Genomic DNA, 22,564 nt, shown 5'->3' with positions numbered 1-22,564 from the left:
ACAGCAAAATAACAGCTTTTGCCTAACAAGTCATGACTTTTTAAACCTCAGATTGCGGTCAGAGTGTCGCTAGCTCTGGTGGTTCCTGTGCACCGTGTGTACAGTGACGAATCGCTCTATTCCTTTCGCAACACACACGGCAGGGGCCGAGTGTGAAGAGTTCGAAAAATTCTTCTGTAAACCTGAAGACTTTGAACAGTGCGTGCAAGCAATACACAGGTCATTACTAAGCAAAGTCTAGCAGGAACGAAACCCACTGCGGTCCGTTGGTAGAAGTTCCTCGAAGCCTTTATTCGCAGAATTTACATTCCCTTTCTGATAGTCACCTGGATGTAGGCTAATACCTAGTTCTAAGAAGCCAGCGTTCTGAACTATATTTAGGTGTCAAGGTAGCATGCTATTGAAGTTGAGCAGTTACAAAATGAACAAGTTACAAAGTTATTTATTCAGATTCTATCGAGATTCTTGTTTCTATCGGTGTCTACGACATATTATTATCAGTGAGCAGTCCAGCATTACTGCAAAGCGATATTATGATGTTGTCTGACCGATCTTTTCTGCTTTTTTGTGGTGCATTGGTTAACGTGTCATTACTGCATAGGGTATATTGATTTCACACTAATAACATGCCGAGATTTTTACGTAAATGGCTAGATTTATTTTCATGTCTATTAATTTTTTTTATAGTCACCATTTTCACAACTAATATGCACTTATGTACACTATGTTATTCTATTAAGTGATATCACAGCTGTCAGGATAGACTAATAATTTCGTGATTTGCTGCCCCTCCTCCCCCCCGCGGGGTTTTCAAATGATGCCTTCCTTGTTGTAATAATTAAAACAGTTTTAATTAGTACAAAACGTCAATTGGAATTCATTCTTTTGTCATCCCGATTTTTCTACACAGACGAAGAAAATTAAAGAGGCGATTAGGTCTTCCCAAAATCATTCGAATTTTTGAGAAAGTTATAACCTATTTGTTACTGGTTGGTGTAAACTTACGTTTTTATTTCCACGTGTTACAAACTTATTTGTAAAAGCCACTAATTAATGAGATTCATAAACCTGTGTTTTACCTGAAATTTCATGAACATCATTACTGAGTTCTAGAATTATGATTGAACTTTTGCGCTCTCTATTTTGACACCATTTAAAACCAACCCGGTGTTTCTTAAAGAGAAGCGTTGGCGTCTTCGAGATCTCTAACATTGTTCTGTTTCACTATTGATTTCTTTATGTAGTATAAACACATTTTAGCTTCTAGAAACTGGGTTGCCCTTTTCGCTTGTTAGCAATGTTTTCCTCGTTATAGGATTCCTCAAATATTTCATACGTTATCACGGCCTCCATGGGCTGTCTCCGCTGATCGGATTAATTATATTCTTCTATTCGTCTATACTTTTGTACACATACAAACTTTTCTTATGCTTTCTATTTATTTATATTATAGATATAGAGGTATTTTTGATATACATTTACATTCATATTCAATTACATTTTATATTCGTTTCAGCCCTTTGCGTCATGCAGAAAGAAGCCATCTCCACACCAACGATCACCACGTGCCTCGCCTAAAATGACGAACTACCACTGACTTTTTCTGACGAAAGATGGGACCATTTTGCGTGGGATTTTGAGCGTGTTACACGAAGTTGACATTGGCGTGCTGACCGTTACCACTCAATAGGGCACGTTCCCCATCCAACGCCAAGCTACAACCTGTGATCTGCAATTGAAGTGTACAACCGCCCGTGCGCCCCTCTGACTGAACCTGGAATATTCTTGCTTTCTGAACAACATCACCAATCTGAGAGGCGTTATTGCCTCGTGGGCTTCTTGCGTGTGGTCCTGAGCTTGTGAACAAGCTGTTTGCCTCAACCAAATCAAAATCAGACTCCGACGTGGACATCGGTGAGACAGCTGGCATCGCAGATTTTGTTGATTTGGTCGTTTCTATACTGCTTGTCTTCAATGGCTGTTGGCAAGTTCTGGCTTGACCATGCCTATCGGCCACCATCGAGGATGATTCCGATCCGCTCGACGGCTGCGAAAGGGCAGGAACGAACCAACAGCAAAACATACATTGGAAAAAACCTGACAGAATTAGCTGTTTTCAACAAAATCCTCGTCTAAGGTGTTAGCTGGTGGCTTGCACTGAAGAAAGTTCTCAACGACAGCGCCTGGTCAGTTGACGCCGGAAAAAAACGTCAGCCATTAACGTCGGCAATCCATGTGCTCGACTGCATGTTTTCTCTCTTCTTAAATAGCTTACCTGGCACGCCGAACGACAGAATAGCCTCGGGTTAAGGTGATGTCACGTGGCCCGGGCGACGACCAGCAAGAAGAACAGTTCGAGCGCAAGCAGTGGCAAACTTGTGTGCAAATATGAGAGCGCCCACGATTCTGGCCGGCTTACGCCTGTAACCACCGAATTTCCTGATGACGCTGATGATGTCGAGGAAGATGAAGGGGACTTGCGCGCCAGATGCTCCTCGGCTAAATTGTCAGACAAATTTCACAACGCCACATCAAAAAGCTGTTTGATGCGAAGTTCATCCTTTGCCTACCTAAGGCACAGTTGTGAAGAGTGCATCGTGGATTTCTTGATTTTTGCCAAACGTCTATGATGTCTATTCTAATCTCTAGTAAATATACGACTGGAACAATTGCTCACCGTGTAAGACGTGAACGTGCACAACGGCCGGCGTTGAATCAACTGGAGCACACGTGTATTTACCGGAGTGTTCCGCAGACGCCACCGGGATGAGCAACTTCGAAACCTGTATCCATGGGGACTCAGATCGCGAAGCAGAACCACCAAGTATAGCCCAGGAATTAAACATTGATTGTAGATCGTCGCCTAATCTTGAGCCAGGGCGTTCCATCGTAATATTTACATGTCTCTCATAGTTGACCACCTAAATTTCAATAATGGATAGGTTATAGGTGGAAAATACAAGCGGGTGTTCATAGGCGAACTGTTCGGTAACGCCAATTGACGAGAATCGCTAAGTGGGCAATAGTTTGATCGTATGTGAAACAGACTTGCGTATCTTACCTTATCTTGATGATACCAGAAAATGTGGGTAAGTGGTTGGGGGCAATCGTGAATAACGCAAGTCAACGCGATCGTACTTCCGCTGTTCACGTACAATTCGGGTGCCTCTACAATCGAAGCATGGGGAGCTGAAAATAGAACAGGCTTTTTAGAAATTCGCAGCATAACACGTAAAACCTTGACCCCGTTTGTGTTGCCGTTCGCGCTTTGCTGATTTATAATGTCTGTTTAATATCGTGATCATGCATAGCTTAGTAACTTCGTTGACCACTGCAAGAACTACACAGTGCATTGACAGCTATAGTCAAAGTCTGCCATAGCTTTGACATTTACAGGGGTAGAACTTCTCAAGAAGAAATACGTATTCTAAAAGCCACAACAGACACAGGGGCCGCTAGTTCAGCCTTAAACCAAAATGTAGCTCGAATCTACACATGCGGTGGGCGACCGACTACCAATACTTGCGCCTATGCCCAATGCTAGGCCTTTTCCATCTCCCTGCTGGACCCTCCATCCCCGTTCAAGCCCATCTATTTGAAAACGTCTGAGGATAAAGGGTTTTTGTCCTGCAACAACAATAGTGATAAAGGAAGCAGGCACGACCATAGTGAATTCATAGTTTCCTTGAAGCATGATCATGATTCTTGGGATTAGGTCCCTCCGGCTCGTCCTCGTTCTAGTAGAAGCAGCAGCAATAGATTGAATACGCACAGAGCATGTTGTCTTGGAATCTCGTCCCGACCACCATGATCCCAGCGCAACAAAGTGTTTCGTGCCTTAATCTGTATCTCGCGTCTAGACCTTATCCGCCTACTCCTCTGCGTGTGCGCCGACCTGCCTTGATAATAACGATTTGTTGCTGGGAAAACGGCAACAGATCGTAACGTCGACTCTAGTGTTCCCTTCTCCCTTAGACCTATCAGCAGCTGTGCAATACTTGTGGCGGTTTCTCGCCTGGTTCTCAGGGGCCAATTCACACACACGCCGACAGACACGAAGATATAAGCATAAACATATGTAAAATGAGCTGTGATTGGGCTGTTTACTGCTGGTGTCGGGATCATTGCCCGTTTATAAATATTACTCCAAGTCCTCGTCGCGTCCCGGCAGCTAGTATTGCCGCCATCGATGCGACGACGCTCTTCTATTCCCGAAAAAATAAAAACCGTACAATAAAGCACCGATAGTCTCTTCTGCCACAAAACTAAACTCCTATGTCATGTATATATGTTTTCGGGGTTCAGAAAGTATGAAGCGTGTATATATGGAGTCCGTTCTAGATCTGCTCTTTTTCTTGCTATTTCGACAAGACGACGTTTTATCTGGCCCACGCCCGCTGTGAATGTAGGAACCAACGTCTTCAAGTTTATACAAACCAACTGTACAATTTAGACGAATCTAGTTGTGAGGAGAAATTAGTTGAACAAATAGAAGAGTACTTTGACTCACTTATGTATGCAATGCGACAAAATTGTATCTTGATTCATAACCATCTTCAACAAACTGAACTACTGGCCTCTTCCTCTATCAAGAACTGCTCTACCTTTAGATAACAGTCCTGAAAAGTATTCTAGCACGGCATTCGAAATGTATCGGCATCAATTTTAACTCCTATATACGAGTCTTGGATAACTATCATAATTTGCAACAATATCTCGCATATATTTCCTTTTCTTCGCGTTTTTTTGGCATCCTGCTACCACACTTTGCACTGTAACGCGCCCTTTTTGCTTCATCTAAAGAACTGCCTGCAAAAATTACAGATAATTGACCAAATCGCTGTGCTACAGATAAGAGTCTTTCGCTCGAACTGTTTTCTCTGTTTTGTGCCTCGTCTCGGCCCTCTTCTACCATACGTTATACAGGAGTATGAGTGCTATTAGATATCCTCGAAACGCACCTCCCCATCCTTCGGCTCCTCTTTTTGTACGGGAAAATTCTGAAAAAAAAAACGCAGATCTCAGCTTTTCTCCTTGGCTTACGTCGCCTCTGTTTTCAAATAGAATCTCCAAATTGTCTTCTAGCTAGAACGGATGAAAAGAGAAAGAAGGAAGAACAAGAGCTCTGACATACTAGGGCCTGAACACGCCTTAAGTTTTCAGGATAGACTCGGAACAGGCCTCCGGCTGCTTTGTGAGCACATCTAACTAGCAGACTTGGCCGCACGGGTCGAACAACTCCATCATACACGAAGGAGAAAAACCAGCCGCCTTTTCATTGTTCTTCCCTTGTACACCCTTCCCCCCTCGTCCCGAGCCTGTTCTGCAATAGCTCTACGACCGGTCGGATTCCTATGATGATAACCGGACGGATACGACAAAGGCGCGAACAGTCGAACGAGCGAATATATTGCCACCATTTTAGCTATCAACCGCTAAATGTGCAGGCAGAGGCAGGTCTGTCTGGGCGCCAGTCTTGCTTTTTAGACCTAACTAATGCTTTGCCGTACGCTAGCGCCGAGAAGAAATGAGCGGAGCAGCCGATTATCTTTGCCACGGGCATCCCTACTACCGCCGCCGCTAGTGGAGAACGAAAGAGATTGGCGGGGGCGAAGAAAGAGTACTAGGGTTAGAAGGAAAGAGGCAATGGACTTTACTTTATTACGACTGAATGGGAAATGAACAATAGGGCGCGATCGAAAGAACGAAGAAAGGAGTGAGCGAGAGACGAGCGATCCAGAAGGAGAGAGGAGAGTCGAAAAAGAACAGGCTAGAAAGGAGCGAGTTGTCTGCTAGGTGCGCGTCTGTCCGAGGGCGCGTTTGCGGATACGCACGAATTAAGCAGAAAGCAATGCTAAATTATAGACCGCTCGACCAGAAGAAAACCGCCGACCATCCCTCTCTTCCCCTGCCCGTTTCTCTCTATCTTTATCGCTACTTTTCTCGCGTTTTCTGTCTCAGGGAAAGACAAACTCCGCCGACACCCGGCCCCAAATAGGGTGACGGAAGACGAAGACGGCGTATACGGGATTTTCAGACTTGATTGGAAACGCAGTGGCAACAGAAATCGTAGAAGTGGTAACGGACGTAATTCCTCCAAATATGACGCTGCTGCTACTGCTACTGCTCTTCGTCATCGTTGCCGTCGGCTTTCGGTTTTGAGTATTCGAAAAGTAAATAGTGCATTTGCACTATGAATAATATACCGGTGAGCGTATATACGTGTCCCAGATCAGTACTTTTTTTTTTATTAAAGAAGTATTGAATACAAGTTTTTCGGAGTGAGCATAGAACAAATTGTAACATTGGAGTGATAAAATGCAATAAACGAAAAAATCTCGCTAAATAGAAGCTTTTAGAAAGTTCATATGATACTATCTATATTCAAGTTTATACCGATTCATGTTTCAACTTCTAGAATATAAATATTAAACAAAAGCTGTTATTAACGAATACACTATAAATGGTCTTCGTTTTTCATACATACGCCTTTTTCTTTACCGTTTATAGCCACAAAAATGTTAACTTGAAATAATCTGCGCCACTACCCGTACCTTATTTTCTTTGCACATACATCTAACTTGCGTCTCGCCGCCGGCGAACTAGTATATAACCACATAATTATTTATTTCTAGAGCCCAACAAAAAAGCATCCGAGACGAAGACAAACTTTAACAAATCTAGTTCTTTTTAATCTACTCCTCCTTTGTATATAAATACGTGTGCGTATACGATGTAGATATTGCTTTGGGTTCGTACTGCCAGGTATGTTCTTCTGCTTCTCCCAACTGTTTTCCCGCATCGTTTTCTATTTGGAGACGTCGCGTAGAATTACTTTTGTCGTTTACCCCCATGAGCGTTCGTCTGTTTCTACTTCTTTGAACAACGACACCAATACGATGCACCGCCAACTCCTCTACTTACCAAGGACATTAAGAGTGATGTGAGCGCTAATGAGGGGGAGTTGTGTATTAATCTGGCATTCGTATTCGCCGGCGTCCGCCTTTGCCACCCCGCGTATCTGCAACATCCAGTCTTCCGGGTCGTCCGGCAGGCTCCGCTGTAAGCCGTCAGCGTTCAATGTCGCCGTTGGCATGCCAAGGGTTTCGTAGCCGGGCACCGTTCCGCGCAGGACTCGAGCCGAACTGGCCGAAAAGCGATTATCGGTTGTGTACGTGTGCAGGCCCACCGTGAGTATGTGGTAGTCCGATCGCCTAAGCCATGTGACCTGCAGTAGTATATGTAATTACCCGAATTCAAACAAAGAACAAAGGATTAACAAAAACGACATAGCTGAAGGGCCTGTGTTCGTGTTGACAAAATATCGATATCCGGTGTGATGCATAAATCACACGCACGTTATAACGATAAATTTCCTATGTGTCTCGGAGTGCATACTTATTGATATACAAGGAGCTTTGATTCTACTTGGTAATTCCCGCCTATGTCTAAACTGGGTGCATTTTTTGCTCCAGATTGCAACTGGACAATTTTATTCTATAGAACGCTACGGTTAGATGAATTTTCAAGGTTGTCGAATGCCCCAAGAGAAACAGCAGCAGCGAGAATGATCCATTTAATTATTCGCTCCTGTCACAGCGGCTTAAAAAGTAGGCGCTGTAACAAATCAGGCTCCTGGACAATAGCGCCGCCAATAGTCTTAGATTTCTGACTCATAGACTTCACTGTTGTTTTCGAGCGGCCACCGCGTGTCGCACCGCGTCAAGCACTCATAAAAGGACACAATATGCGTTCGACTTGCATGGAAACTTGCGCTATTTTGCCATACTACGCATGGCTGAAGGCATCGAGTGGCGCAAAAGCCACCCAATATAAAGACGCCACCCCCATAATGCTTACTAATATCGATATAGAAGTATATGGTTATTTTTCGAGAGGAAGGAAAACATATCGTAGACATGTAAGGCTGCGGGGAATCATCTGCCCGGGTTTCTCACTACCTATACATCTACATGTATATATAGTAACATTTCGTACTAACCGTTTTTTGCGCCCGACGATGCACGACGCAGTGAAGATAGACGGTTGCGCCGAGCTGTCCCGTAATATTAACCGGTGTTAGGGTACGATTTATCGACGGCTTCTCTTTGGGGTCGTTTTGGCGAAAACTACTGAAGTCATTGAATAAGTTGATATGGTCAACATCGATCGAGTCCACACTTTCGCCAGACATCAGCATTCGAGCAAGTCGATTACGATGTGTGGCATGTCTGCCTGTTACAAAATAGCCGCATAGTTATTATTATTAGAGTCTATAAGCCAATTTACAGCCCCACTATACGGGCAAGCGTTTAGAAATTTCGCTGACATAAATTCACCCGCTTAACTCTATCTCAAGAGTAAAATAAACAGCGAAAATATTAAATTTTCTTAAATAAGTAATAATAAGCATTTATGACATTTTTGTTTCAACTGGCACGGGAATTTTATCGCCTTAACTTTAAAACAGGATAGTGAACTAAGTTGACTAAATTATATAAACATAAAGAGCTCTAACGTGCCCACTTGCTCCGTGCGACTTCTTCAACTTTCGACGTAGGCAATGAAACGTAGAACGAAAACGCCGTGAAGGCACGGGCAACTTTTCGACACAACAAATAACAAAAATGGTGCGTGTTTTTAGTCATGCCAGCTTTGCCATTAAAGGCGTCCTCGGCATCCGCTTTGCGTCGATCCTCGTAGTCTGTAGCCAAATTCTGTATTCATACGCAGTGGCTCCGTTAGTTATTTCAATTCGGTGTCATTCGCATGTCTTCGCCGACAACAGCGCGCGCTGATGGGCTTTCTAACGATGCGTCCGGCCTGCCAATCTTGGGGACACGTGATGGCCTCGTACTGGGAGCCAGCTGTCTACCGAAATACCGCCCGACGGCGACGATATTGGACGTCGAGCTCGAAACACAGAAGCTTTGTAGCGGTCCGGGCGGCGGCGGCAGCAGCAGCACCCTTCATCCACAATGCTTCATTTCCTCATGTAATATTTGTTTCCATATATACACAGTGTTCAAGGGGTGGAATAATATATGAATGATCCGCAACACCTCGCAGTGATACCGCTCGGTAAATAGCTAACAATGATTACGAAACGGCAGGACAGATTGTCAAGGCGTAATCCGTCAGAACGAAAAGTACCTGTTTCCTTGGTTTAATATTGTCACTTAGAAAAAAGTAACGACTAAAAGGAACAGAAACGAAAACAGCGGTAGAGTCGCAAGGGGCTCCTGCTAAAGCAGACGACGTCCGAGTGAGCGACGACCGAATAGGTAGGTCGGCTAGTTGTGTTCCAGTTTCCTTTCGTCCTCAACTACCTGCGAATTTATGTGGCACTAGATGTTCATAGGCGGCCTACATGACCCTTACATTGTAAGTGTCCCAACTACACTATTGTGAGCTAGTTATCGTTTATTAATATTACATTATGATTATCGTTAGTGTTAATAGAACGCCCCAATTATTGTATGTACCATAAAATAATTACGCCTATGTGTGGTTACTAGGTTAAGTTAACCAATTGGGTCTTCTAAAACGATATGAGCGTATAGCGTCCGGTGGCCGGTAGACCTGTCGGTACATGCTACGTATAAGTATTATTAAACTTATTCTGTCCGACCGGCATAACCCACAAGACCACTAGTTACTATTATACTATAATACATGAACAGTTTTTAGCTCCATAAACCTAATTACCCAGCACGAGCACATTCACGTAAACAAACAAAAGCAAACTTTTCGATAAGATTTTTTTACAAGTTTCGTCGTCATAACTTACATCGAGTACACTTAATAGACCATTACAGCGATATAGCGTGGGAGTTAATGTGCTTAACACCTCTGCGTACACAAGGTTACTTTCGTACACAAGGTTTGGCCTCCTGCCTGCCTGCCTGCCTGCCTGGCCAAGGGTGCGGCGCGCCTGCGGCAACGGATGTTTATCGACCACAGATTACGATGAGAGTTTTTGGACGTGTGCTTTGTTCCGTTAACTGTCGCACCCCTACAGTCTACATAGACGACGTTCGCTGAGAGAGCCCCAGAGAAAAATTTTCGCTCATGTCCATTTTGTTTTGCTTCCGCAGTGGCGTTGTAGTGACCTTATCACCGTAACTGCATGACGCTTCCTGTTTGTCTAGGTCGATATTCGCAACGCGGTCTTCCCCTAAACACCCGATTAATTCTTCATCATAATCTTTGTGTCCGAGTTCTGCGTTTTTACGAAACTGTTTGTCTTAGCCAAATAACTTTAGGAACTAGAAAGGGGCTAAAATGTGTTGTAAATCGATGTTAGTTCGAAGAATTACAATCGGTCAACATACTAGGTCTGCTACTGTGAAGAATGAACGCCATCAGAAAAAGCCGTAAGTTTTCTGATATCTAATAATTAGCTGTGCGTGAATCAGTAACGGCCGAGCGAGTCGTGATTACTTAGCTTACCTCAAAATACCCGTTATACGTTTCATTACGTACACTAAATATTGTATTTCTAACGGTGTTTGAACGTTTGGAGTAGCGGCCAAACCTGGAGGTCAGAAAAGTTTACAGACCAACTTACCAAAAAGTGAGCAATTATAACGTCACATTATACGTTAAGTAGAACACATCGCTTGCTTATCCTATTATATGTATCTTTTTCTTTACAACTACAACTAGTATTTAATTGTTGAGGATGAGTGGCTGCCTTTGTCCGATTTGCGAACGCATCTACTTATGCAGAACCGGCGTTTTATCTAATCATACCTTGATTGCTAGCGTTTCATCTACAATTCCTTACGCTGTCATAGGATTCGGAATAAATTGACTAAACTCAACGCAAAAGAACCCCTGATCTTTTGGACCTAAAGAGCTCCGGGGTGCTAATGAGGCTTACAAGCCGGGGATGACTCGGCTGGGAATAGCTAAACTGAATGAATGTGATTATATGGAAGGAATATATGCATGATATTAAAGGACTGTTTTGAGTGGACTACAGATGCTATTAACCGTACCAATGATTTTTATTATTAAGTTTAAACTTAAAGAAACATCAGAAGTAACGCCCTTACCCCGCATTTATGAACATTCATCAATGCCGCCGCTCAAAAAAGATGTGTCAGTACCAAAATGTGTAATAGTCGCACAGCGTTACGCGCATTGTTATCAAACACAGTCAAAAATATTGAACATGTTAAAAACATTAATTTGGTTAATGGCTTCCATTGAACTTAGACACCTTTCTACTGGGTCGCACTCAGAACCCAGACGTGTTGACCCAGCCGAATATTGCAATCTAGGTTTTAGAAGTTGCTATTATAAACTTCCCAGAACGTTTACTCGATCAAATACGCATTATATTGGATCATTATAACCATCACAGTTAGAGTATAAGTGTACCAATTCTGATCGAGTTTCAAGGGTAGTTCTCTTAAGCACAAGAACGCTATAGCACACAGCATGTTACTTAGCCTCCATCGTAGCTTTCCAATCGGCTTCCCAAAGGCTATATATTACAATTGAAATATCTGTGAGACGCATATTATAGACGTAAACAACCCCTCCGCTCGTTTTTTCCTCCTCCTCCTCCTCCTCCTCTTCTTCATTCCTTCTCCATATCTTAAGTGTTTAGCAAAGCGTAATCTTCTTATGCTATAGTCGTCACCCTTGACAACTTCAGAGGATCGATAAGCTTCAAAGCCTACGGTTCTGAGGCTGGTTACTCCGCATTGTTTTGGCATGGCATCATTATCGCGGGTGATTTGATGTCAACCTTGACCTTTTTCCGGGAAGGCTTTATAGCCTCGCTACACCATTACCGCTTTTGGGCTGTTGCTCTTGCGCGTTTGTTCGTTCGGCCCTTATCGATGCCTCGTCTGTCCCTAACTGTTCGTTTGCCCCTGCACTAGAAAAACTTGCTATTACATATATAAGGATTTTTTTTTAAATTCCATTGTAGCAGAGTTGTTATTTGCAAAGTGACGCGAAGGGGTCTACGAATTAACGTGAAACAAGCCAGTGAAAAGACTAACGAATGAGTTTGGTTGAATATGCAGAGTCGTGAAGCCAAGATAGACGCCGACACGCACCTTCAATGAGGTGGAAGTTGTTAAATGCTATGTATTAATAATGGCAATGAATCATATTATGGAAAATCAAGTGCAAGGGTTTTAGTCGCTTTTATAAGATTACGCTCTTTATTGGTTCGTTATAGTATCTAGTAGTAGGATCTAATATTGATATAGCAAAGGGACACGTACGGCGAGCCTTTCCGAGGACCAACTCCGATAGTCGTCCGTTTTACCCAAGTCGATCTTTAGTGAACGATGGTAATTGACTAGGCCAAGGATTGCCCTAAGCGCTGACTATGTAACATTTATTTTATCGGATTCAAGTCTGGGCTTAGGATAGTCGAAAGGTCTTTCGACGAAGGGTTTAAATTTGTAAGTATCATGTAAAACAATCAAGTTTCTCGAACTAAAGTGATATTCCTAGGATACCGACTATTTTCTTGGCGCACGAAGTTGTTTAACATGGCTGGACCGATAGTACATTTACTATTTAACATGGGCCATTTTTTTGTTGGACACTATTGTTGCGTGCACACACGTAAACGAACGGCAGACGAACACAATATTCCTCATGTGACCTAAATACTTCGATGTACTGCAAATGGAACATCAAAATAGGTAACATATAATAGTAATAATGATGACTGGATCAAAGTACGCCAGGCACGATCGTTTTAAGCCAGAGAACACCAAACACAAGGTAACAGTACAGTTGTGATAGGTACGAAATATACGTTTGTGCTTTAGGCCAACGAATAGCTTTTTCCAAATCTCCAATTGATAGACTCTATCTATTTTTAGATTTGCCGGAACTTTGTTACTATTAGTAGTAATATTATCGTTGTCGTTTTGTTAATAATTATGACCACTGAGCAGTGGCTATGGCAGAGTTTGTAGCTATTGCCTAGTACAGTCCAAATGAAGAACCGAATACTCTAACACTATTCCAAGCTACGCGGTTACTGGTATATATGATCGCCGCCAGCAGGAGTAGGTACTTGTTGATGGTAGAGCAGATGCTTTCGATAATTACCTTCATTTGATTAAAAAAAAAAAATTCAAACTTTGATCGCTTCGAACGTTTGGTGGACCATTTGCGCATTGGCTGAGCGTTCTTAACTTCATTTAATTAATAGTATACGTAGCGCAAGAACCGTTATAATCAAGTGGTTTTAATATATATATATAATGTTTACGTATCCCTTTGGAGGGCAGCGTTATTTTACGCTGACTTACAAGCGAATGTAAGTTGGCAAGGTACTTCGAAATAGCTGCTTTACGGATTTTACGGCAGCGAAATGCAGAACAAAGCATTAATATATTTTTGCCCTTGGATATAGGCGGCTTCCAGTGAACATTTTTATGGGCCTTAGCCGAAATTGTTATTGCTAATGGGGCGTTAAATCAATCAAATAATGCTTTTCCGTAACAGTTTTTATTGGACGCTTCCAACACACACGTTTAAGCCAATGAGGTAGTTATTTGTCTTAACGGTATTATACAAAGATGGCGATAAACGATAATCGTCACAGATTGCCCACTAACATATCATGTGGCACAGGCAGGCACGTCTTCCGCCATTAAGTCGATTATACTAACGAGCGCATTGATACATAGTGATCCCCATCCCTTCTACTTGCGACTATGGAGAGGAAATGAAAAAGAATTCAACTAGGCTAGGAAAAAAACACCGCTTTTACCTTTTAAGTCGGAGCTCTACTCTTCTACGTTAAACTAGCGGCTGATGCGCTAAAAACAGAAGTGGTAAGCTACCGTACTAAACGAGAGCTAGACATCGTTGTTGTTGTTGTTATGATCTGCTGCGCTGAAGCTGCCCGTGCAACCATAGCGAAGGAAAACCTGCGACGAAAGGCCGCAGGGGCCGCAGAATGCCGCAACGGTCGCGAGGACTTAGCTATGCGATGGATTTAACCGACGGGTCGCGTCTCCTGTGCATCGACCAGTGAGTGTTCCCCCCTTAACCAGGTTAAGTGGGATTCATTAGTATGAGGCACTGTTGCGAGCCTTCCCGAGCGAGAAGGAAGGGTGGATGGTCCACTAATTGACAGGCGGTCCCTGTCGACCCATGACTGCACATCAGAACCCACTGCACGGAACCAACAGAATCCGGCACTAGTAATACTTAGAGGCAAAGGAGAAAAATATAGTATCGCAAATGCTCACTTATCTATACACATGCGCCAAAATACCAGCGATATTTCAATGGACCCGTTTGAAACTTAATCACTCGGCGCGTGCCACCACTGAGTCTCATAGTGAGAGACTGACGTGTAGATGTACAATAGTTTAGCTTCAATCGCGGCTCGTAGCGCTCCACGGAGACACCTTATTGCTTATTGTCTAAGCAGAGGCAATGAAAAAATCCGGTCAAACGCACTGTCGTCCGGAGTATAGATGGAATAAATTAAATAGCCAGACGTCCTATGTGATGCAGAGAGGAACCTTGCCAAAGGACCTTTGACTATTTCTCACACAACCTCTTCGCAATTGTTTCTGTTTTCTACCTAACTCCTCCTCAAATACTACATTTTTTTTTTTGTTGAATATATCTCAATAAATAATAGAATGATGTTTTATAATTTGTTCTAGCAGCAAGCAAAAGCATTGCGGTGCCTATCTATACAACTGAGTTTCAATAACGTTTCTAAATAGATAACTAACTCTTTTAGATAAAGATGTTTATCCATTGACTTAGACTTCTAACTTCGGATAGCGCGATGTTAGAACTGGTAATTTACTAACTACCCCAACTTAGTAGCACTCGTTATGAGACTTTCCGAGTATGAAACGTTAAGCTCTCTCATCAAAATGGCGCTATTCTCTAATAGTTCGCGTATACTTTTTCGGTTTGTTCTCAAGGTACACTTGTACTAATAGAAGCAGAAACGGATACGATTACTTAGGCTTCTGGCGAACGAGCTGCAGTAGGAGTACCCTGTACGCAGTGAATTATCTATCCATTACAAGAAATATGTAAAGCGAGAAAGAGTTGACTATTATTAGTTTGCCATTGATTTAGTGTATGTGAACGTACCGTGTCTGTTCACCTTGAAAAAGAGCTATTGATAAAGTTTGCCTTTTTCTGCTCTTTTCGTTTTCGCACCAAATTACCGCTTAATGGAAATGAATCTTCTGCAGTAATCGCAGATGACTACGACGGTGGACGGATCCCGCGAGACAAAGCAAACGTACACTTGAAATGGGTTGTTGATGATAAATTTTGGGACGTCAGTTGTCTGACCAGTCATAGGCGTGTAATGCATTAAATAGTAAAGATCGTTGCAGAGAAAGAGAGAGCTAAGCCACGATAGTGTTCAGCTTCAGATCGTGGGGATCACGGGCGCAATAATGTAGAATTTGCCATTCGAGACCCCATCACCGTTAGTTACCAGGCGTTACGTCCGACTTCTTAATAGGACAGCTGTGATAATCTTTACACGATGTCGAAAGTGCTTTCGGAAATGTAGGGTCTTGTAAGATTTTTACAGCAAATAAATTACCTCTTAAGTAAAATAATGTAATCGATAAAGACTGCATGTACTTCGATTAAAAATAAAAGGATTATAAAATTAGTAGTCCAGGCGATGCAATTAACCTGTAACCCAGCATAAATGCAAGTGAATGGAATGTTGCGGACTTTTATTGGTATGTTACTGTGCCATTATGAAGACTGGCTAACACATTTTTGAGTCACTTGAAATCACTTGAAGATGACCATCATTGGCAATTTTTGTCAAAAAAAAACGCTATCTAAATAGAAATGTATGCGTACTTCTACTATGTCTACGATGCTACCCTTTGTGAATTCGTTGCTGAAATTGCTCAAATAGAGTAAGTGGGCTTATATATTGACCAGGTTTAGTGGGAGGAGTTTGTAGGACGTTTGCCACTTTTTTGATATTGAACAGGTAACACCAACATGATGGGAAAGTCCTAGCGGAAATGCATGCAGCATCGGTTTCCTGTCAGTAACAATGGGACATTATCAAGCATTGCCCTTGTCTTGTATTACATAAAAATGTACAGATCTCCGCAATAACTTGGGTAATTGTCTTCATAGCCTTAAAGAGTAATAACCTACTAAAACAGGATATTATTGAATCAAGTCGCCTCTGTGCATGTACCAACTGCTATTGAAATCAACGATGTTAGGGGATATAATTTGCGAGATACTTTGCCAGAGCAAAAGCTTTATAACTGTTTGTTCTACAAACCGGAACTACAAACGTAGTTTCTTTCCATCGATTTCAACATCTCATCATTCATTCAAAATGGATTGAAGACCGAGCTAAAGCTGCTCCATAAAGCGGACGTATCGACACGACTATTCTATATATTTGCTGTCTGCTGATAAATCAGCGAAGGTCAATCTGTAACACTAGCAGAATATTGCACTATACCCTTCTGCGGAGCTACTCAGTCAATCAATGAATCCAACTTCTCGGTCAGCATCAATGCTTCAAATTTATCGGCCTTCGTTACGCACCTGCACTTTGTTCAAGGACCACATGGCTCATTAAAGCAGTTTTCTTCGCCATCGCGAGCATTTACGCGACACTGTATACTAGTTCACTCGAGATGGCTCTCCCTGCATTCCGTATGGTAGAATATAATCCTCGATATGTCTATGTAGCTGTTACATAGATGCCTACATTTTTGACTCAGTGGGGTGCAATGACACGAGTAACGATCACAACGATTACGTGTGAAACGAAAGAGAGGAACCGACCCCCCTCATCAAGGCCCAATGGCAATCCGTGTATCAAGCTCCGTATTGAGAAGCCATGGGCAAACGCTTTGTCAATATTGAGTTAGCTAGAACCGTGACTCTTGAAACAGCCAAGGCTATATAGTTGCGTCGTGATAAAAAGAGAGACACCGTAAGGTCGTCAGCGCACAACAATGTTCTGACAAGTAGCAACAGATACGCGAGGGAGTTATGGATAGGCTAAAGCGTTCGGGCAATCAGAGTTCCACGTCCTACTTCATGTACTGTCAAATCTACCAGCGGAAACAAGCCAATTCAAAAACGGTGACAGACAGCCATCAATTTTGCAGGTTCAGCTCAATGAAGGCTGAACAAAAAAAGTACTTTTCAAATAAAAATCGAATTATTTTTACAGTACGCAAATTAAACAAATAGGGCAACACAGCTGCAGCATGGTTAGTAGCTCAGTCACATGGCTTCCCAACATAAGAGGTAATATATAATATTCTTGCTTTTTGACGATGTGGTTAAAAAGAGGATAAGGAATTGAAATACAACGGAACAACTGATCGCTCGTTTTTCTTCTGATAAGCGGCGATATGTGTTAGCCAGGCACGCACAACATACGACGATGTGGCCATCCTGCAAAGGGCGCACATAGACGCGCAGCATAAGAGAACGTAAGAAAAAGCATTCGAAAAAACGATATTGGGGATTCTACAAAAAAAGAACAGCGGCCTTTTCTCACGTGGAAGGTAGAAGGCGAAAAGACCGGCCGATAACAAGAGAAACTCATCCGGACGTCTTTCTAAGAACCACACACGGAAGCTTTACATGGAAAAAGAAAAGGAGGCGGAAGTTGGACGAAAAAAGGCGGCGTGGGGGGTGTACCGGGGGTGAAGACACGGCGAATCAAAGGCTACTACGAAAAGCTCCTTACGATTCAATTCACCTTTCGTTGGTGGCTTTTATCTATGCCAGAAAAAGTCGTCGATGGTTTTGTATTTGTTGCGTTGTGATTGTGTAACTCGAATACAGCTTTTGCGGTTCGTATCACAGTGACCGTGTTCTTGTCATCAGTGTTCAATCGCCTTTGTCATAACCTTGGAGAGAGCAAAACGGCGAGCCATAAATGGGAGGGTCGGTCTGAACAAAGATTTATTAAAGATTAAGTGTTTAATTAAACTATTAGATTAGAACGAGTCTGTAAGTAAGACTGAAAGCCTTTTGTAACTTTCTACGTTATGACATGTGAAACAAATTATTGTATCCTATGCTGATTCCTTTTTGCTTGAAATAAGAAGTTCGGCATAAAGTAAAGTACAAAATTTTTAGCAAAAATGAATCTGTATATTCGACAAAAGGTATAAGTGGTAGTGATTTTTACGAATATGGTAGATATTTCGATCAAGAATCACGCTCTTATTGTTTGTCGGTTATGCCATAATCGTTTATGACACATTAATTTTGGTAGATGAGCCTAGCATTCGACGTTTACCTGTTTAGGTTTGCATGGGATGAAGCCGAAGCACAAGCAAAGTGTATCCTATGAGAGACATCAATAAGACAGAGCATAGATAGTGATCGATACGCACCCTTTACATAAAATTCAGAATAACGGCGCCCATGGGCAGGCTTGATCACTGTTTGTACCCAGCGCAACAGTTTGCGTTGCATAAACATCGGGAATACTTGCATTCCAAAACAGATTGTACTCATATCCTGTATTTCCTAATTCAGCTGCATTCGTATTACCTCCATCTGCAATGTTTCTTAAAAAAAAAAAACGCAGAAGAGGCGGCAGACATAATTCTCGTTCTATCCCAAGTGGTCTGTTAATGATGCACCAGCCACGTTTGCTTGTACATATGGAATCTACTCAGTTGCCATCCGTGTGATTCATAAGCAGTGTTGCCAAAAAACGTACGACTAACGGGGAACAAGGTCAGGGTAAAGCTAAAACAAAAGAGATCTCGTTAGTATAATAAAGAATGATGTTTGGTATCGTATGATAAGACCGAATGAGGTGATAAGGATAAGACTCCGTCTAGCGGTACATCCAAATAGTCACTGCTAGTAAGAGTATAGAAATACATATGGTTCTCGTTGAAGCTCACTGGGCCGAAAGGCCCACAAACGTTGGGCTTCATACTCAAACGGTCCAAGAGCTGTTCCGCGGGTCCCTTCACAGTGCCCAGCCAACACATCACCTCAGAATCGGTCATACACCCAGCCGGCCTAAAAACCACCATCGTTTAGAATCGTCTTAGAAATAGAGCTTTTTGCTAAAGACTTCTGATAGAAAAAATGATGAAACTGAGGGAAAAAAGCAACCATATAGACAGAGATTTGTAAAATTCGTTCTTAGTGTTCTCTTCCGTGACTCACTGATGAGGATTAGTTGACAATAGCTTGACTACGAAAGTCAAAAAAGACGAAGGTTGGAATTAGCAGCGACCGCACTGAAGAAACAGCATAGATAGGGCATGCTGTATAGGACTTGTAAGTCTGCCCCCTATTCTATGCACGACAGTTTTGACTGGGCACGCTGACTTTTCTACTGGCTGTCACTCGAGCGTCACCTTACCGACAAGTTTTTGTGACAGATCTCATTCCGCCCACGCGCAATGTACTAACCAGTTAGGTGGAATTAAAGCGGGTCTAAGCAATGATACCTGTGGAGATATGCGCATTTTCATTGTTGTTGTTTGTTTTGAATACAGACAATAAATGTGCTAGAGACGTGATTTAACGAATGAACGAGAAGCAGTCACAAAGGAAAAATCGGATGTATAAAAACGAAGGGCCTATAGCATTCTATGAACAATGGCTAATCAAACAAAGAACCTCAAGTGGAATATCAGATTTGCTGACTGATCGCTGCTGGGTATCGCCCGCATCACAGACCTACTTGTCATTCAATAGCTTACGGCAACAGCCGTAGGAAATATATATATATATGCTTAGTTGGTACCGAAGCCCTTAGATGCATTTAGATACGTTTAAAGACAGTTCCTTCGAGACGGTCAAAGCCAATCATTTTCGAAACAGATGCCGATGGGAATGTCCCTCATGTAACCTTGTACTTTCTTTGTTCGAGTAAGGTACGATTTTAATTTAAATCATTCATGGTACTCACGAATACACGTGTTTTGAAGGTCCATGCCAATGAAATATATAGATTACCCATTGTGTCTTCCCGCAAAAATATGGACCACTGTCAATAGTTACTCTTCGATATCAGATTTGACGCTCGTTCTGCTATTGCTGTCGCTGATCCCTCTGATCGGAGAATCGTGCGGATGGCGGAGAGGTATAAAGAGGCCATCAGTCGTGCATGATCACGTCGTGCATATATAAACTTCACGAGTGAATAGTTTGACTGTATTCGGAATTAAAAGCAGCACAATAGGATAATTTCGAAATTAATAGTTTAGCATTTAATAACCAATACTTAAGTGTATTTAAGTTAAAATCAACAATATTAGGTAACTCACATTTACTAGCCACTACGAGCACTACCAGTGCTTCTATAAACAGGAAATGTTAAATTGACAATTTTCATTATTTTATAAGTGCTGCCTTGAGCGTAGAATCCGAATCTGCTCTTAATATTGAAATAGGTGTAATTATTTGGAAATGCGCCTTTATTAATGGGTAAATATACGCTGAAGCAATGCCATCCCAGAAAACTCTAGCTGGCTATTCTAGGTCGGTTCATGGACGCGCCTGTTAGAATGCCACAGTAAGGTTATAGGTATATAGAGTCGACCAACAGTTCGCCTTGTACGCAACCGATTCATCCTGGACTAATTTATTCGAAGCACGTGAAGCTGATCAAACCATTAAAAAACTTACATCTAATTTACATTTTAAAAGCTTGCTCGAAACAAACAACGCAGGAAAAATAAACCTGCCCATCAAGAACCCAAGGTAGCCTTAATTTTGCACAGGGGGTGTCCTCGAGCATCAATGCCTAACAAGAACTCTAAACTCCACATGAAGAAAATACAGAGTATAGTCCAATCCTAAAAAGGGCTAGAATTTACGAGACTTCGGTGTCAACTGATTTGGCAACTGTGCTACGGGATCTTATATATGTATATTTAGTACAAGATGTCTGCGAGCATATAATTTTACTAATTTTTACTTGGATTTGCGAACTATTCGTTGATTCACCTGCTGCCTGACAAATATATCTCCCCATTCGGGCGAGCATGTTTTAAATATATTATGATACGAGGGGGCTCGAAATTGGCCGTGAATGTTCTGTCTAGAGAAGAAACCAGAGCGAGTTCAGGCCGAATGTATGTTACCCACTCATCTAGACCATATGTAGTGTCTAATCCGATTGTCTTCCGATCCTACTTCGATAATAGCGAAATTTTCTTTCCTAGCAAAATAGAGTCGAGTCACTGTACATCTTGTCAGGCGACTGCGAAGGAGCTGAATCATACGAGCGAACCACGAGATGGTCTGAAGCTAAGGCTAATTCGGAACACGTGTCCATAACCACGTGATTACCATGAATGAAAAGTCAAAGCCACTGAGACGTGTCAAGCGCCAGATATCGACCGTCAGACGGACGGACTCTTCTGACACGGTTGATAGCTTAGCTGCAAAAGGGGAGCGGATGAGCAACGAGATTAACTTCCATATATCTTCCGCGCCAGAGATGGAAGCGGTCGCAGCACTTGCTTACTGCTTATGCTATTGGCACATCACATGAGCCATACTGGCGCTCCCTAACGCAAAGCAGAGCTCCCAATGAGACCTTAGAAAGCCTAAGGCTAGTTAAGGGAAATGACCTGAAGAGAAAGGAAGAATTGAAAAGCATCCGCCAAGTCGAGCATAAATAGCTCCCGTGCGAATAGCTTGATTCATTGCCGGCTGACATGTGAAAGCTGCATGGAGGTCGTAAGTGACGGACTGGCAATTTTTTCCCTATTGTTGCCGCTTACTTTCGTTTAGCGCGAGTCGATCATAGGATTATAGGCTATATCCGAAAGACGCTTATGAAGCGTGGTGGAAAATATATTAAAAGTTATGATGATTTCCTACTTAGTTCGATTCAAAAAGTCTCATTTCGATAAGAAACAATATTTTACACAGTATAGATTGTTCGTGTAAAACACAAGTTACTCTATTTATCGGTTATTAACCCATGTGAGCACTGTGCTGGTCAAAACACAGATGCTGTCCCTTGTTTTACAATGCAAGACCTAGTGTGTAAGAGATGAATTAAATGTCCTAACGTGGTTTTTTCCAGATTAGTGACATGCATGTAAGGACATGTCATGATGTATTTCAGTAGGGCACTTTTTGTTTACGAGGAAAATTCTTTTTGCCGAGAAGCCTCGCTTTCATGTGTTCCTCAGCAAGCTTTGAATTCCTCCAATGCTATTAGTTTCTCAGGCAGCAGTTAACCTGTCAGGCACCGCCTCCGTCGTGGTGAATATTACACATAAATACACATTCTGCAATGCCTCTGATGTATTCGTAAACATCTTGTACGGATTGAGTGTTTCTGTCCGTTCTTGTTGCTATCCTTTTGGTTGTTGTCCGTTAATTGCCCCCCTTTTTCCACCATTTCCTGCCTTTTAGAGGCAAGGCTCCTCGCTCACACGTGAACACTGCGAATCATGTTTGGTGGGGCATCCTTCTGTGTTTGCCCAAGCAAAGCTCAGTTCTCTCCTTTCTGACCGCTTCCAATTAGCTTGAGTAGCGTCGTGCAGAAGTAGCGTACGACGACAGCAGTAACACAGTTAAATCAGCA

General features: G+C 42.4%; 1 protein-coding gene across 1 annotated transcript in view; it reads right to left on the bottom strand.

Moving 5' to 3' along the window:
* Positions 1-414: 414 nt before the first annotated feature.
* The window catches only part of LOC111249795 (uncharacterized), a 42,486-nt gene continuing 20,336 nt past the window's right edge, over positions 415-22,564 (bottom strand). The window contains exons 2-7 of the mRNA XM_022804114.2: positions 8,003-8,235; positions 6,925-7,228; positions 3,062-3,189; positions 2,678-2,921; positions 2,276-2,499; positions 415-2,047 (exon numbers count right to left, since the gene is read on the bottom strand). Coding sequence (XP_022659849.1) covers positions 2,318-2,499; positions 2,678-2,921; positions 3,062-3,189; positions 6,925-7,228; positions 8,003-8,235 — 1,091 coding nt within the window. The 3' untranslated portion in view covers positions 415-2,047; positions 2,276-2,317. The remainder of the gene's footprint in view (positions 2,048-2,275; positions 2,500-2,677; positions 2,922-3,061; positions 3,190-6,924; positions 7,229-8,002; positions 8,236-22,564) is intronic.

This window comes from Varroa destructor, unplaced genomic scaffold (genome assembly GCF_002443255.2).
Source record: "Varroa destructor unplaced genomic scaffold, Vdes_3.0 BEIS01000004.1, whole genome shotgun sequence".
Classification (NCBI taxonomy): domain Eukaryota; kingdom Metazoa; phylum Arthropoda; class Arachnida; order Mesostigmata; family Varroidae; genus Varroa; species Varroa destructor.
The sequence above is the reverse complement of the archived record's forward strand: the minus strand, read 5'-3'. Positions and strand labels throughout refer to the sequence as shown.